This window comes from Vanessa cardui, chromosome 1 (genome assembly GCF_905220365.1).
Source record: "Vanessa cardui chromosome 1, ilVanCard2.1, whole genome shotgun sequence".
Taxonomy (NCBI): domain Eukaryota; kingdom Metazoa; phylum Arthropoda; class Insecta; order Lepidoptera; family Nymphalidae; genus Vanessa; species Vanessa cardui.
The window spans coordinates 7,988,048-7,999,305 of NC_061123.1; the positions used below are offsets into that span (position 1 = coordinate 7,988,048).

At 35.5% G+C, this 11,258-nt stretch overlaps 1 protein-coding gene across 1 annotated transcript; it reads left to right on the top strand.

Moving 5' to 3' along the window:
- The first annotated feature begins 829 nt into the window (after window positions 1-829).
- LOC124534313 (acetylcholine receptor subunit beta-like 1) lies at window positions 830-5,544 on the top strand. Its single transcript, XM_047110086.1, has 9 exons — window positions 830-906; window positions 1,747-1,883; window positions 2,085-2,239; window positions 2,382-2,472; window positions 2,778-3,125; window positions 3,245-3,438; window positions 3,524-3,682; window positions 3,829-4,093; window positions 4,167-5,544. Exons 1-9 carry the CDS (start codon window positions 846-848, stop codon window positions 4,329-4,331), a joined length of 1,575 nt encoding a protein of 524 aa, XP_046966042.1. The 5' UTR covers window positions 830-845; the 3' UTR covers window positions 4,332-5,544.
- The last annotated feature ends 5,714 nt before the right edge of the window (window positions 5,545-11,258 follow it).

Sequence of the window (11,258 nt, forward strand, 5' to 3'; positions counted from 1 at the left end):
TTATTAAATATAAACGAATGAAAACATATGTTTTTTATTTAAACTTTTTCTAGTTACCTTTCCAGATCTTATTATTAAGTCAATATGCGCAAATACGCCCTGACCTATATATTCCTAGTCGGATTTTTGGGAGCAGGCTGAGTAGTTGTAGACAATCGATGATATCCCGAGGGATACTTGCACATGCGCACATTGAGAATGGCGAAGCGACTAAGGCATATTTCTCTTCGACTATTACACTATACTTTGAGGGATTTTAATATTTGTCCCTCGAAAAATGTTTACTTTTCTTGAAAAATCCAGCTATATGACAAAAATAAATACACATAAACAAATAACACTTCTTCATAAATTAATTACACTGCAAATCCATCCATGATCGAATACTATACTGCTTGATAAAATAAAAAAGGTGAAAACTATTATATACACACATATTATATACATACATAAAAAATATTATTAGTATATAAAATGAAAATATTATAGGCATACATAAATTTAAAAAAATAGTTCATCTATAATATATTATTTACAATTTAGCAGTGTAATATGTTTTACGTTTGCTGTTCAAAATGTTAAATCAATATTAGTAATTACGCAAAAGTAAAGCAATTAGTAACATATTCAAGCTCTGTTAGAAGGGATTGATTTGTATGCTTCTATGTTACAATAATTGAATATTGGAAATGTTGATATCGTAAATGACAAAATATAAGCATTGAGTTTGAATGTGTTCTTAAAAGTAAAGTTGTGTGGGGCGGGCGGTGGCGGCTCGGGCGTAGGGCGCGGGCGTGTGCCGCGGCGCGGGGCCGTGCGTGACGCGTGCGGCAGTGGCCGCCGCCATGACGGCAGGGTCGCGCGCACCCCTGCTAGCCATCGCTCTATTTGCAGCACTTTATTCAGGTACGCGATAAAAAATATTTTAATAACGGTAAAAAATAAATTTCGTGTAAAACATTATCTGTAATAAATATTTTTCCATGACAAATTAAGTGATTGTTTATCTTTAATTGAAAATAAAGTCATCAATATATGTAAAAATAATAATATATATTAAAGATATTTTATAAATATATATTTAAAAAAATGCAATTTATATTTATCACATTTGTAGAAAATCCTATTTCTATTAAATATGGAGTGCATGATACGATCAGTGTCTATTTTTTCATTAATTTTTTTCATTCAATTTAATAATTGAATCTAAACACGTTAAATCGCAAAAATTGTAAATTTTAATTTAAAGTTGAGCCTTTTTCGATGACGCGGTGAATATAAATATATTATGAAGCTTATCTCACGAAGTGGTCCTTATTGATCGCGACTGCAGCATCAGCGTAGTACCTAGCGCTTCTCTGAAGAATCAAACATTAGAATATAGATTAAATTTGATATTCCTAGAAGGTGTGGCTTATCTTTCCATGTGTATATCTGTTTGCGTGGCTATATGCAACAATTGTTTATCTTGTATTGTATAGTGGGTTGACGTTCAGTTTTTATAAGATACAGCTTAAAATGCTCAATGAAGTTACAAAAAAATTATAAAAGCCATATCTCTTATTCGATACATCTTGTTTGACGCGCGCACAATTAATTAGCATATATTTTTATTTGACATAGACGTTAATGCATCGTATATTTTTTGTTATACATCAAATAATTTATAATCATAAACAAAAACATATGAACTCTTTAAAATTATATGTAATATATTGTTAATTTAAATGTTTATTTGTGTTATAGGATGGTGTTCAGAAGACGAAGAGCGGCTTGTCCGAGATTTGTTCCGAGGTTACAACAAACTCATCCGACCTGTACAAAATATGACACAAAAAGTCGACGTTCGATTTGGTCTAGCCTTTGTACAGCTCATTAATGTCGTAAGTTGAAATAATAATTGCATTTTCCGAATTAATTCGATATGCTAATTATTTGTAAACGCTTACCTAATATGATTTTATACACTTTTTTCTCTTAAATGTTAATATATATTTATTTCAGGGATGTGATAAATTATTTGTTTACTTTATAATGTAATAATTGACTTCAAGGATTTTTTTTATTTTTTATGCTATTTTCAGAACGAAAAAAATCAAATTATGAAATCGAACGTCTGGTTACGGCTTGTTTGGATGGATTATCAGCTCATGTGGGACGAGGCTGATTATGGCGGCATAGGCGTGCTAAGACTTCCCCCTGACAAAGTTTGGAAACCGGACATCGTGCTCTTTAACAAGTAAATGTCCATTTTTATTTTAAATTTCATTAATCAATTATTAAATAGTTATTAATGCATTGAAACTCCGACTCTCATTTATTAACAATCAATAAATGATTTATCTCAAATTGCATAATAATCAATTGTTAAAATTTCACAGCGCTGATGGCAATTATGAAGTGCGATACAAATCGAATGTTCTAATTTATCCCAATGGAGAAGTTCTCTGGGTTCCGCCAGCTATTTATCAGGTATAAAAAATAGTAGAAATTATTACAGCTATTAATTACGGGATATTTACCATGTTTTTTTTTTATTTTTATTCTTTGGAGCTCCATATTTCGACATTATCTACGAATGTCTTGTTCGAACAAGATTAATGACTGTACGAGTAATAATAAAAATAACCATTTTAATTTAAAATCTTTGATTATATAGTAGAAATTGTTATAGCTTTTTTATTTAAATATAAAACGTTATATTGAATTTATATTTTATTTTAATAATAATAATTTTGATTATTTTAAGAGTTTATGAAATAATGTTATTTTTACAGAGTTCGTGTACCATCGACGTAACATATTTTCCGTTTGACCAACAAACTTGCATCATGAAGTTTGGATCGTGGACTTTCAATGGTGATCAAGTATCGCTTGCATTGTACAATAACAAAAACTTTGTTGATCTGTCAGATTATTGGAAATCTGGTACTTGGGACATCATCGAAGTACCAGCGTACTTGAATATATATGAAGGAAACCACCCTACCGAAACGGATATAACCTTTTACATAATTATTAGACGGAAAACTCTGTTTTACACCGTTAATTTAATCCTACCAACTGTTTTGATATCATTCCTTTGTGTTCTTGTCTTCTACTTGCCCGCTGAAGCTGGTGAAAAAGTAAGTGACTTTTAATATAGGGCTTAAATCATATCACCCTTAGGTTCTGTAGTTCTTACATTTGGGTCTATACTATTATAATTTTATACATTAATCATCATCAATCCCTCTCCTTTCAGGTAACATTAGGCATAAGCATTCTGCTGTCACTGGTTGTGTTTCTGCTACTGGTGTCAAAAATACTTCCACCGACATCTCTGGTGTTGCCACTCATTGCAAAATATCTTCTATTTACATTCATAATGAATACCGTCAGTATTCTTGTGACTGTTATAATCATTAACTGGAACTTCAGAGGACCTAGGACACATAGGTATTACATTATTTATCACATTACATATAAAATCTCAGATATATACTTAATTAGGTCTAAAGTAATACGTCTATATTGTTTTTAGAATGCCTCTCTGGATCCGAAGTGTCTTTTTGCACTATTTGCCAGCGGCGCTACTTATGCGTCGACCACGTAAAACTCGTCTGCGTTGGATGATGGAAATGCCAGGAATGGGAGCTCCACCACATGCAGCGGCCCCTCACGATTTACCAAAACATATAAGGTACAATTCAGTTACCGATACAAAGCGTAACGATAACAATTTGATTATGTAATATATTAATAGCTAATCCCTCATAAAATAATCGTTTCGTAAATATGTATGTAGTTTACAATAGAAACTGATTTTGACTTTATATCTTAAAACAGTGCAATCGGAACTAAACAAAGTAAAATGGAGGCAATGGAACTATCCGATCTGCATCACCCTAACTGCAAAATAAATCGAGCCTCTGGTGGAGGGGGCGAGGTCGGCGCACTGGGAGGACTAGGAGCCCTGGGCGGTCTCGGACTTGGTGAAAGACGAGAATCAGAAAGTTCGGATTCTTTACTTTTGTCTCCCGAAGCTGCAAAAGCTACCGAAGCAGTAGAGTTTATAGCAGAACACTTACGAAATGAAGATCTTTATATCCAGGTAAAAACTTTTGTCTACAGTGAGTAGTAAGTCCCATATTGTAACATATTTTATTAATGTAAGTTATTTTCAGACCCGAGAAGATTGGAAGTACGTAGCTATGGTGATCGACCGACTGCAGCTTTACATTTTCTTTTTCGTAACTACAGCTGGAACTGTTGGGATTTTGATGGACGCGCCTCATATCTTTGAATATGTCGATCAAGATCGGATTATCGAAATATACAGAGGAAAATAAGCTTTACTGCACATATATAGATTGTGAATGATAGAAATATGATTTACCTATAATCTTTCTAAAACAATTATTTCCTAACAAGGTTAAATATTACAGACACTGTTCAAATCATAAATATTTATTACGAATATAATACGAATTACGATTTAGCGTACTAGATACTGCTTTAAACATCATGTGCATAAGCAGTTTACGAGGCTTAAATAAAAACATAGTAATAAAAAAAATTAGAGGGTTCAATGTTTACCGTTAATATAAGGTCTTCTTGGCTCATATATTGCTCAGCTAAATAAAACACAGAAGTTGAGACAAAACTACTGTATTAGAATCTTAGATTTAGATAATATGCTATAACCTTAATGAATCGTAGCTTAAATTAAGAAATACCTACTGATAGAATTATAAAATGGCTGTGTTCGATGTTTATAAAAGCACAATATTAATGAAATAAATGAATTTTTATGTAATTTTGTATATCATCAGCGACTAAATTCTGTATTCTTAAGTAATTACCCTAAGCCCTAGGATAATTTAATCACAAATGTATAGGTAAATAACAGATACTTAGGTTTGCTTTACATTGCATTCTTCAATTAATAGTCCCTCACTATGAATTCTATAAATTCGTTTAATAAATTTCAAAATTCAATTAAAACATCATAATTATACTGTACTAGAAACTAATTACTCTGAAGTTATTTTATTTTATACACAAGTTGTTGCAAATCTTCAACTTAGTTATACTTAATTACAACATGTTAACTTAATTAAAAATCATAAAAAAAATAATGAAGCATATTAATCGACTACCTATATGCCAATGTAGAGCGCGGTCACAGCATCCATGCACCCGGCGTCATAGCGACGTGTTACTTGTGAGAAACAAATATAACTAGAAATATTGATAACTAACCTTTTAATGTAATTAATATCTGCTGGAAAATAAGTGACGCAGTCTTATTTGCAAAACATATTATTCTTCAAATAATACCTATATTCCAGGCAGGTGTACAGATATTGTGACGGTGATGTAATAAAAACTTATATCTAGTCTATATATAGAATACTTTGTTGTGAGAAGAATCTTCCAAATAATTTATTGATATATATATAAGTAGACATCATTTAAAATATATTTCAATACGAATTCACAGTATTGGTTGAGAATGTTGAAAAGCTTGTTCTTATTTATAATGAAATTAATAAACACATTATGGACATTGTTTTATAAATTAACAATAAATAAAATACATTTAATGTGTTTTTTTTTTGTAACTGCGTCTAAAGCATTTTCCTATTATATAATCATATATCCAATAATATATATTATTACTCAAGAAAAATTGGGTAAATTCTTTCCAAACGAACTTATGTGTTTATTAGTACATATAATCTTTCTAAAATAAAACTTATTATAACAGTCTCCTTAAAGATTAGAGGTATTAGTGTATTATGAAAATTATTTGTCATCCATAAACAATGAAACGACTAATGGAGATATGTGGAAAAAATATAAAGTCTTAAGCATCATAATATACTCAGAAGCCTTATACTCGAAAAACCTGATACAATCTTTATTAACATAAGAATTAACAAGATTAAATGCTTAAATATATATATACAAATATAAACTAAAACTAGTTACTGTATAAATCTTGACCGCGTGGAATGGTGGCAAGAATGCTAGCAGCATTTCCCCGTTGAATCGCAATTCCGATCCTCTGGGCAAAAAACGAACCAGCCCTCCTGTCACCAGTGGAGGCAATGAGGCGAGGTGTTATACTTTTGATGAAGCTTTTTGCACCACTACTCCAAGGGCCAAGCGTTTCGACAGCAAATGGAACAAAAAAAGTAATTAGACATAATACACGAATATTTAGTTATTTTTTTGGCTTCAGCTTTTTCCGCAGCGGCACCGGCTCTTAACATTGTCTCTCGGATATGAGATGGGGCCAACGTGTCAACACATGTAGCGTCCCACACAAGGGCCCGACCTCGTTCCCAGGGAACCAATGTTAATCTATCAGGTCTCTTACCATCATCATGACTAATTCCACGAGGCTCAGTAAGAGCAGGAACGTCGATGGTGGCAAGAGCCCTTTTTATTATGTCATTAAGAGAACCGTGGCGGAAAAGCCTACCTGAACTCCTTGGGCAAGAGAGACCATGTAAACTGAAAGAGTCTACCTCCTTTCCACACGGGCATCTGTGTTCAGAACACAGAGGTGTTCCCAGTCGGAGACCAATCGATATGCGAAAACATTCATTATCTAAAAGTGTCCCAAGATTTTTAGAGGGTAATGAATTCAACCAGTGACTAGACTCTTTAGATGATAACGCTAGAAGCCTGGCACGGTCTTGAGCACTTGTTAAATTTTGTGTCAAACTGTGTAGTGTAGCGTGAACCAATGAAGAATCCCAAAGTTTTTGTTTTGTAACTTCCTTAGGGATATCATCATTAGGGCACTTTACCTTCCAGGTCTCTATCGCCTCAGTAACATTCATGATTTTTACAGATTTTGATTTTAAAATTTCTGAACAAAGGTCTGAAATGCTATGTACAGAAGAGAGAAAGGCCGGGAGGGCAACACTTGATATTTTTCTCACGCCGATGCCACCAAAAGGAATGGGAAGTGTAGCTTGAGTCCAAGAATATTCATCAAGAGATAAATTTAGAATTTTTTCTAAAGCTTTTTTAAGGGTGGCATCGATTTGATTGGTAAGACTAGGATATTTCCAGATTGGGCTCGCACGTAGAATGTACATTAATTTTGGAACGAAAAGGCAATGTTTTAAGATTGTATAAGCTATATGAAAATTTAAAATGCCCAGTCTGTCAAAATTGTCCGAAAATATTTTAATTTTTTCGTTAAGAGAAGGCTCTATGCCCTCATCAAATAGTGGTGCACCAAGGAGGCAAAGTGTATCATTATGAAGAATTTTTATGTTAGGTGCAATTTTATTAAATTTATCTATTGCCAAACTAATATTTTTGTGAGTTAAATTGTCCGTAAAAAAAATTTCACATTTTGAAAAATTCAATTTAAGACCAATTTTATCAAATAGTTCTTTAATTTTAATTAAATCTTCAATAACGTCATCTACTTTACCTCCTATAGTTCCATCATCTAGGTACCAAACGTTTAATTTAGATTTTAAATTCGAAATGCAGCTATGAATACCTAAGCTAAAAAGAGCAGATACAAAAACCTGATGGTATATAAACATCCGACCCTCTCGACTATTCCTGTTTATTAACTAAAACTTTTAAAATAAATTCTAAGCCCATTAATTATTATCTTGAAAAGTTTTATTATTATAAACATATTCTAAAAATTGATACTAATTTCATTATTACTATTGATTCAAATCCAATTAATATGGTATTATCAGTGAACGAACTGTTTTGGTGTTGTTTCCAACGCGTCAAGGAATAATCGGCAACAAAAGTTGATAGGAAATGCGGCTAATGCACAATACATTTACGTTGTAATATAATCAAATCAACTCTAAAAAGAAAGCTGACAGAAATTTCTTTAGTTTTACCGAGAGATCTCAACCCCCTTTCCCATCCCTTTAACTAATAATTACCCTTTAAAATTATAGATACCAAATAAGAAATCTTGTCCGGAGGGTCGTGTTTTTTTAGCTTCAGAAGCTTAACGTTTAATTTAGAGGGCCCCTGAACTCCGGGGCCCTGGTGCACTGCATCACCTGCCTTACGATAGCTACGCCACTGCATAGAAAAATAAAAAAATGAGTGAGTGGTAAACAACAACCTTATTCCATCTCAATCCACTGACGTATACCTCGATCGAAAAGATCGCAAAGCGAGTTAGTAAGGAGATTATGTGTATGTTGACGAATATAATTATATCCTTCCGATATCAAGGGAAGTAAAAACATCAATATATGGTTTAAATAAAGTAACTACACTACTTACATCTTCATCATCATCATCAGCCATTTTTTGTCCACTGCTGGACATAGGCCTCTCCAAGTGCACGCCACTGTGGTCTTTCTCTGGCTACTCGCATCCAGCTCCTGCCTGCCGCCTTGCGTATATCGTCACTCCATCGTGCCTGAGGACGTCTTACACTACGTTTGCCGAGACGCGGTCTCCACTCTAGAACACGTTTTCTCCAACGGTTGACAACAACAAATATGACCAGCCCACTGCCACTTCAGCTTACTAATCCTAGCTATGTCGATGACTTTTGTTCTTTGACGGATTACCTCATTTCTGATGCGATCCCTCAGAGAAACGCCGAGCATAGCCCTTTCCATAGCACGCTGAGCGACTTTAAACTGGTGGACCAGCCTTGTCGTGAGTATCCACGTTTCGGCTCCGTATGTCATGACGGGTAGGACGCACTGGTTAAAGACTTTCGTCTCACTGTGGGATTGACGATGTAAAGATTCGACGTAACTTCCCAAACGCTGCCCATCCCAGCTGAATTCTTCTATTCACCTCATCCTCAATGTTGTTTCTACCTAATCGCAAAGTCTGCCCGAGGTAGATATATTTTTGAACAACTTCGAGGACGGTGCCGTGTACCGCAGTCGGTTCCGGTGTTCATGAAACATGTTCATTGAACATTACCTTGGTTTTATCCAAATTCATCCGTAGGCCGATACTCATACAAGAATCAGACAGCTCGTTCAGCATTTGTTGTAGGTCCTGCAGCGTTTCTGCCACGATGTCGTCTGCGAATCTCAAGTGAGAGATGTATTCGCCATTGATGTTGATGCCACGTCCTTTCCAGTTCAGCGTCTTGAACATATCCTCCATTGCATTAGTGAACAATTTGGGGAAAATAACGTCCCCTCGTCTCACTCCTCGATGCAATGGTATGGGATTTGTTTGCTGATTCTGTACTCGGACGGACATGGTGGCAGTTTCATAGAGACATCTCATCAGTTGGGTGTGTCGCCAATCAACTTGCCAACACTTCACTTACCCAGATTTCAACCGAGTCAAAGACCTTCTCATAGTCCACGAATGCTAGACACAGGGACCGTTTATACTCTTGGGACTTCTGTATAAACTGCCGTATCCGGTCCGAAACCCTACCTGTTCCGGGGGTTGAGCTCTTGAAAACAGCTTATAGACGTGGCTCAGTAGGAATATGGAACGACAGTTCTTCAGCAAGGTTTTGTCTCCCTTTTTGAAGAACAGGACGACCACACTCCTACTCCACGCCTCTGGAATTCTCCCTTCGAAGAGGACAGAGTTAAAAAGCTTCTGGAGTTCCCTGAATAACGGTTTACCTCCTACTTTTAATAACTCTGTGGTAACGCTATCCTCTCCAGGGGCTTTTCCATTTTTAAGCTGTTTAAGAGCAATCTCTATTTCGCCAATACTGACTTTAGGCAGGTCTTCGGAGAAATGGCGTGTTAATGTAGCTCTAAGATCCTCATTTTCGGGATCAGGTCAGAGATGTATGCGATGCGTATAATGCGGCCGTAGAAGTCCTCAACTTCCGAAAGTACTGCCGGCTTGTAAGAAACGACTTCTTCCCTTGCTGTGATCAACTTCGCCAGGTGGCTCCTTCCAAGATATTGTACGAACACCTTAGACCCCCGATTCTGCTCAATCGCTCTTTCAATTGCAAGAGTATTGGAGCACCGAAGTAACACCGTACGTGCCTGCTGATCTCTTGGTATAATTGCAGTTTCTCTGACGAAGTGACAGGTGAGTTTTCACGTCGTTTTTTAATGAGCCCTAAGTCTCTTCCGATAGTTTGGACATCCTGCCCTTACGCTGCATGCCACAACATCTCGTGCCTTCTTCCCTGAGAATTCGAACTACATTTTCAAGGTTCTGGTTTACGTCTATTGTAGTTTCCACGGCAGCGTATCGGTTTTCGTGGATTGACTGGAATGTTTCAGATCCTGCAATGGTTTGGAGCAGATTTGGGCGGAACGTGGACTTCATCAGACGGACGCGCTCGGCCTTAAAATTGATATTCAGAGAGCCTCGGTGAAGTCGGTGATCACTACTGGTATTGAACCTGTTTTTCACTGAGACGACTCTGAATATGTGCCTCTTGTTCGTCATTATGAAGTCGATCTTATTTTTTATCATAGTGACGGGGCTTTGCCACGTCCACTTCCTTTGCGGCTGCTTCTTGAAGAAGGAATTCATCGAGAAGAGCCCTTCCCGTTCGAGGAAGTTGACAAGCATTTGTCCCCTATGATTCCTGCTTCCAAATCCATGGGGGTCTTACTACCGATTCGCTGCAATTATGTACTCCCACTTTAGCGTGTCTTTAAAGTCCCCCATGAGAGCGTTGTAGTGGGTTTTCGTGGTGAAGTGGAAGGCCCTCAATATGTCATCGAAAAATTCTTCCACTTCATCGTCGGAGTGTGTCGAGGTCGGTGCGTTGAGGCTGTACCTCTCGGTGAGCTTTATTACGCAACCCTGTCCGACACACTGGAGATTTTCACAACGTTGTCAGCTAGGTACTTATTTACCAGAAAACTTTTATTATATTATGGATTTTAATTTTATATTGCATTGGCAATATCGTGAAATGTCACAAAGTAGTAATCCATTTTCACACATAGTCATTGACTTTAAAAAAGCATCATAGCAGCGTAAATCAATATTCAACAGATCACGAAAATGAAAAAATAAAACTCGCTATTGAGTGTTTTATGTTTTTATTGATATATTAAAAGAATATTTAAACATAGTTTGTATTTTAATTTTAGAGCAACGTAAATCCTACATTTATTTATATTTTATTGTTTTTTTTTTTTTTTTGAGCGATTGGTATTAAATGCTTCACTTTACTTACCTATTCATGAAACACGATTTTATAATTATATCAAATAATCCACTATTAATTTGAAGAAAAATACTTAATGAACTATGATTTAAAGTACACCTGCTTTATGTTAATGTAATAAATTGTGAAACAA